Genomic DNA, 6,999 nt, shown 5'->3' with positions numbered 1-6,999 from the left:
ACCCATAGGGTCTACACACTTAAGGTTCGATGACGCTAGGGTTATAAGGAAGGTTTGTATGTGATTACCCAATGTTGTTCGGAGTCCCGGATGAGATCCCGGACGTCACGAGGAGTTCCGGAATGGTCCGGAGACGAAGATTTATATATGGGAAGTCCTTATTCGGTCGCCGGAAGTGTTCGGGGGTATATCGGTATTGTACCGGGACCACCGAAAGGGTTCCGGGGGTCCACCTGCCCCGGAGGGCCCTATGGGCTGAATATAGAGGGGAACCAGCCCCTAGGTGGGCTGGGCGCCAAACCCCCCTTAGGGCCCATGCTCCTAGGGTTGGGGGAAATCCTGGAGGGGGCGCCCCCCTTGGCTTGGGGGGCAAGCCTCCCCCCTTGGCCGCCGCCCCCCTCTAGATCCATCTGGAGGGGGCCGGCCCCCCTCTCCCTTGCCCCTATAAATAGAGGGGGGTGGGAGGGCAGCAGCACCACATCCAAGGCGCAGCCCCTCCCCTCCCCAACACCTCTCCTCCTCCACGTGAACTTGGCGAAGCCCTGCCGGAGAACTGCCACTCCACCACCACCACGCCGTCGTGCTGCTGTTGGAGCCTTCTTCCTCAACCTCTCCCTCCTCCTTGCTGGATCAAGGCGCGGGAGACGTCACCGGGCTGCACGTGTGTTGAACGCGGAGGCACCGTTGTTCGGTGCTTGGATCGGATTCTGCCGCGATCTGAATCGCTACGTGTACGACTCCTCCAACCGCGTTCTTGCAACGCTTCCGCATCGCGATCTTCAAAGGCATGAAGATGCACTCCCGTCTCGTTGCTAGTAAACTCCATAGATTGATCTTGGTGATGCGTAGATTTTTTTTAATTTCTGCAACGATCCCCAACAAGAACCACACCTCACATCCACTCTCTCCATCTCCTCCTTACACAACAACTGCCATGGTCTTCGGTGAACAGAAGGAGTTCTCCGGCATTGCAGCTGTCTCGGTTGCCCGGTGAGCTAGCCCGATGTAGGTTGGCTTGCCGACAAACCCTCCGGGTTCCGCACCGCCACCATCGCCATCGCCATCGTCACCCCTGCCTCGCCCATCCAGACTAGACAACACCGTCTCCCGACAAATCCGTCACGAGCAATGACGACAACGCGTCAGGCAGAAGGAGAAAGAAGCCATGTCGGTAGAGGCCGGCATGTCCACCACGGACAACGAGGAAAAGTAGATCATGGGAGGTCACTACCGCTTGGGTTCCATGAACGCCACCACCACCGCATCGCCGGGTTACACAACCGGTGTCTTGCCCGGTGAGCAAGGGCATAGACCACACGGCCGTCTTGCCCCCGCCCAAAAACCAACCTTGATCCGTGCTTCACGGAAGAGAAGGGAGGATATTCTTCCCTCTCACTAAAGCATATCCCTCTAGGGCTACCATCAGTCCGATGAGCAGGTTGCCGAACATGGGGAAGGCATGTCGTGCGAGTAGAGATCCACTGCGGCCGGCCGTAGACTAGTTTTGCCGCAATCCACTATAGTTTAGTTAAAAATATGCCCAAAATGTAAAACAAAATTCGTCCAGTTTGAATGAAAATCATCCGCTTTGCATGTAATTTGTCCGGTTTGTTTAAAGCAGATTTGAAATGTATGCAGATAGCATTGGATGGCCGGTTCTCACATCCGTATTCGTGGACTGGTCCCACCGCCCGCGGACAGATGCGGTGTCCGGTTTACGGGCCATCGTCGGAGACGCCCTTACCCCCATATCCCCTACATGTTGGAGGCGTTGGCCTCCCTCCATCGCCTCATTACATCGCATCCGCTATCCGCCTCCTCGTGTATGTATCATTGTCTGACCTCTCAATGTTACTGCTTTCAGCTACTCCACCCTGATACATGTGTGCACGAATGTAAGGTAGAGCAGGCCTTCGGACCCTACTCTTCGTGATCCCGCACCGGGAGAAGAGTGATACTATTTTGGGGGACGACTCGGTATGACTACTCGCTCATGGTCGTCTACGTCCACGACTACGAGTCTTCAACTACTTCCACATTTTCTCTAACATCACCACGGTTGTCATCACTGATGCTGCAAAGAAGGCCGCTGATGTCATTTCTGTCATCGCGGCCTAACCCCTATCGACTGGTGAGTATCATTTGTTCACCCCTCTTTTGACGGTTCATGTGTTAGCGGTACTTGTCTCTATCATAGATTTACCTGTTTTTGTCTTAATACATGCTTACATGATTATCTTTTAATATGCTATTAATTAGCATTGTCATCCTATTTTACTTATAAATTTGAGTTAATCAGAACACTAATATATCCAACAGTGATAATGTGAAATTCATATATGCATCACCTTTTTTTTGCTCGGCCCTCCGCCGTGTATGACATCTAATTCACCAAGATCGAACAAAGGAAAAATAAAAGGCATATGTGGTCAAATGTAATGACTAGTTTGACTTTTATTTCAGAATAAGACGAAACAATACATTTCTAAAATTCTGGATTAACATCGGGATTTCTAACGTTCAAAATAATTGTAAGGTGATATATATACCACTTTTTTTATGAAACAAGAAGATGATGTATATACATGTTAAATCTCTCATGTGTTGTTCTTTTTATATCAGCTCACGTGTTGTTCGTAGAGTGGGGGTTGTTTGGATAGATGGTTTGTAGAAAATCCGTTTTATATAAACTAGGAAAACGGCCTAACAACCTAAAACCACGTTTGGCTAGCCTAACTAATCTGTGGATATGGAAAACCGAATTTTCTATAACCCAGAATTTCGCCTTTGTGGAAAAACGACTATTAGTCGTTTTTGTAAAAACTCGATTTGCGTATCCTTGTTCCTTGTTGCCGATCCCGGCGGGCCCGTTCATGAGCGAAGAGAAGCTACCGAGGCTGGTGGCCATTGCCACGTCCTCACTACATATCGCCGGCCTGCTCGAGGGTCAGTGAGACGACGGCGGCTGTGATGGACTCACCGGTGAGTCGTACAACGTAGTCGTACTCGTACGTCCTCGTCTGGACGCCGCGCCACGGCTGCCGCGTCCTCCGTGTCGTCCGTCCTGGTCGTCGTCGCAGCCGCCGAGGTCAGCTCGTTGAGCGCCGCCGCCGCCGGCACGCGACAACAAAGCAGGAGGAGACATATATGGCTGCAGCTTGGCGTCGACCAAAGGGTTTGCACCAGTGGGCACAAGCTTTTCTGGTCCTTAACCCCAACGGCGAGGGTGCATAGCCACAGGCAGGGGCGCCATGGCCATGAACGCCGACGTGCATGCAGCGTTAACGACCAAAAGGAAGGTGGATCCGAGGAGGCTTTTGCCATGAATCCTCTTGTGTCTCTCGCGTACGTGTACGTTTCGTACATTTCGCAGCCGGTTGCAGATGCTTGCCCATGGTAGCAACTTTCTACGTGTGCGTGTACGCGGCCGTCCGGCGAGATCAAGTACCCAGCTCCATTACCTGCGTTTCATTGACGGAAAGTCGAGAATAAGAAGATCGCCGGAGAATAGAGAACTGGACAAACACACTTTTCGACCCAAACGTGGTCTTCTATAAACTGACTATTAACAAAAAAGTTAGTAAAACCGGTTTTCCTAAAAATCAGATAAAAACTCGTTTTCTGTAAACTCAATGCTAATATTTGTTATCCAAACAACCACTAATGGTAGACCATAGATTCCACTAGCAGCCCTGCACGGCCCATGGACAGAGACAGGGACGTCCGGGCCTAGAAACAGGGGCAAATTTGACAAATTTGACCTATGAATGAAATCATTTCACAAAATGAACTGCCTCTAAAAAATTTCACTCAGCTGACCTTTTTTAGTGACGCCCGACACGAATGCGCCACATTACACTGTGCAACGCCTTACAGATAGGCGCTACACGTCTGGCCAACGTCCCACCCGTGTGATCCGAAAATTACTAAGTCAGTGTGCAGTGCCCGAGAGCTAGGCGCCACACTATACAGTGTAGCGCCTAGCCTCTAGGCGTTGCACTAGTGGTTGCCTACCAAATGAAGCAACCACTAGTGCAACGCCTAGAGGCTAGTGTGGCGCCTAGCTCTTAGACGCTGCGCATTGACTTAGTAATTTTTAGGCAGTCCGGGATGCGACGCTGGCAGGCGTGTTGCGACTATCTGGAAGGCGTTGCACAGTGTAGTGTGGCGCCTTCGTGTCGGGCGCCATTAAAAATGGTCAGCTGAGTGATTTTTTTTAAAAGCAATTCATTTTATAAAATAATTTCATCCACAGATCAAAATTATCAAATTTGCCAAAAACAGGGAAGCCGAGAGAAGCAAGAAGTACAAAGATTGGACGCCGGACGGCAGGGTACCGATCTGATCTGAAGCTCACTTCTCCGTCTCTTTTCAAATCATTTGCCTCGTCCGTGCGAACGGAAGGCCAGTGTCGATGAACACTCGCGGTGTCAGACCAGTGCATCTGGGCTCGCCGAGTCGCCGAGGCGGCGGCCAGTCAAGCCGGGCCAGCGGCCGGCACCGGGTCAAACGAGCTCTGTTCCCGCTGCTACTGCCTGCACGCTCCTGTCCCGGCTCGGCCCCACTCCGCTCGATCACTCGATGCATCTGCGCGTTGTCTCCGTCTCCACCGGCGAAGTGCGCGTGCAGCAGCAGCTGAACGACAGAACGAGGGACATGGGACGGAGGCCGATGCTGGTTATTTGATCTGAGAGCAACTCCAACGGGGCGACCCAAACGGACGGCGTTTTTATTCGCTTTTTATTTGTTTGGATCGGTCGTCCATCCGCCGTCCGTTCTTTTTTAATTTTGGGTCGGCAGTGCGCTCAACGGGCCGATCTATTTCATGACCGCGCGCATTTAACATCATGCCGTCGCCCTGGTTTTGGCGCTCCAGCGTGCGGGAAAGGTTCGCACGCGGGGGAAAGCGGCCTAGCGCGCGCTGGTTTTGGCGCTCCAGCGCGCGCGGGAAAGGTTCGCGCGTGCGCCGCGGCCGGCGCTCGCTATAAAGAATGCGCTCCCACCACAGTCTGTCGGCCGCCCACTCTCGCCGCCTCTGCGCCACCATGTCGATCCGCCGACTGGGCACTTCGGATTTTCGCGGAGTCCACGAGCGCCGCTCCGGTGCCTTCTCCGCCGAGATCTGGTTTCGCGAGAAACGTCTCGTCCTCGGCACCTTCGACACCGCAGAGGAGGCAGCCCGCGCGCACGACGCGGCGGTGTGGCGCCTCCTGAGGCCTCGTCGGGATATGAATTTTCCCAACGGGTCGAGCCAGCGGGCGCAGGATCTGGCGCCTCTCCCGCGGCTTTTCACCGACGAGGATCGTCGTGTCCACCGGAGGCGGCATCGTCGCCTCGCCATCGCAGAGAAGGATGTGGAAGCCTTGGCGGTGTGGCGCGGAGGCTACCCGCAGGACATCGTCGACGAGCGCCAGTTCTACAAGCAATTGAGATCGGAGAGGGACGCGAGGAGGAGGGAGCGAGCCGCCTATCGGGAGGACAAGCGTTCGCGAAAGCAGGCAGCTCTATTGAAACTGAAGCTACGAGAAACGTCGGGTTGGGACTTTGAAGATGAGCAGCTTGCTGACGCCTACCTTCAAATGTCGGAGGAGGACATTACCAAGTCGGAGTCAGAAAGCGACGACTAGTGGTCTTTTTCTTTTATCTGTGTACGCTAGAACTATCTATGTACTGGAAAAATGGCCGGCGGCGTCGGCGACGTAGCAGGCGGGCGAGGGTTAAATCTACTATGCCACCGACCAGCGGACCCGGTGAGGAAAGAGGACGAGCGCGCGCGTCCGTCTTGTGTCCGCGCCGACACAAATCAGGCTAAAAAATGGGCCGGAAATGGGACGAAAGCGGATGCACGTCCGTCTGGGTCGGCGCGTTGGGCCGGTTATTTTATCCGCGCCGACCCAAACGAACGGCCGCAGACGAAATGGGTCGCCCCACTGGAGTTGCTCTGACAGCAGTTAGGCTACTTAGGCATCACTGAAAACTCTAAGCTTCCAGGAAATCAAGCTCCCTGTTTTTTTCAGTCTAAAAAAGCTCCCTGGTGCGTCGTTGGTTTTGGGCTGGGCCCATGCTGTCAGTGTGTGCTCGCAGGGCCAGACGGGCTGGGGCTTTTCATCTTCTTGAAATCATGAACATTTTCGAAATCATGATCTTTTTTCAAATTCTTGAAATGTTCTTACAAATTTACGATTTTTTTAAAAATTATGAACATTTTTCAGTTTAGGAACATTTTTTTTACCAATTAGTGATTTTTAAACCCTTGAGCATGTTTTTTAAATTAGCGAACATTTTTTGAATCGATGAATATTTTTGGGAAATTGGAAAATATTTTCAAAATGACTACATTTTTTGGTTTTGACTAACTTTTATGAAATGTATGAACAATTTTCGAACACATGAACATTTTTTAATCAGCAGAACATTTTTTGATTTTTTGAATTTCTTTTTTAATTCATGAACATTTTTTGAGTTTTCTGAAAATTAAAAAAAACATGAAAATATTTAAAATTTGCGAACATTTGTTCATTTTCACACACATTTTTTGAATAGACGAACATTTTTTTCAAAATAATGAACATTTTTTGATAAGCAAACATTGTATTTTCAACTGCGAACATTTTTTTGAAACAACAAATTTTTTTAGATTTCTTGAACATTGTTTTTCAGAATTTCGCAATCTTTTTAAATTTTGGAAATTTTTGAAAATGCTGAATTATTTAAACAAGAAAAATAAATACAGAATAAAAATATAAAAAATAAAATGAAAAAACAGGGCACCACACACATGGGTCGGCCCAAAAGGGTGCACTATTATAGCCTCAGCCCCCACCAGGGGGGGGGGGGGGGTGCGCGCGAGCGTTGTGCCTCCTCCCTTCGCGTGACGTGACAAATAGGACCTCCCGTGCTGGGTTACATTCTACTAAAAAAGGTGGCGGCTTGCGTTAGTTCCAGAGCGAGGGGGTGGTGCTAGAGTTTGTTGTAGTTCCGAGTGTGGCGCGGCGGAGG

At 50.9% G+C, this 6,999-nt stretch overlaps 1 protein-coding gene across 1 annotated transcript; it reads left to right on the top strand.

The window, feature by feature from the left end:
* Positions 1-5,045: 5,045 nt before the first annotated feature.
* Positions 5,046-5,627, top strand: LOC109780546 (uncharacterized). The gene has a single exon (XM_020339135.1). It carries the CDS (start codon positions 5,046-5,048, stop codon positions 5,625-5,627), a length of 582 nt encoding a protein of 193 aa, XP_020194724.1.
* Positions 5,628-6,999: the final 1,372 nt, after the last annotated feature.

The sequence above is a fragment of the Aegilops tauschii genome, chromosome 3 (genome assembly GCF_002575655.3).
Source record: "Aegilops tauschii subsp. strangulata cultivar AL8/78 chromosome 3, Aet v6.0, whole genome shotgun sequence".
Taxonomy (NCBI): Eukaryota; Viridiplantae; Streptophyta; class Magnoliopsida; order Poales; family Poaceae; genus Aegilops; species Aegilops tauschii.
Note: the sequence above shows the minus strand (reverse complement) of the source record. Positions and strands in the feature narration are given on the sequence as shown.

Excerpts from the sequence above, each read along its gene's own strand:
- LOC109780546 (XM_020339135.1), top strand. The coding sequence starts at position 5,046 with ATGTCGATCCGCCGACTGGGCACTTCGGATTTTCGCGGAGTCCACGAG.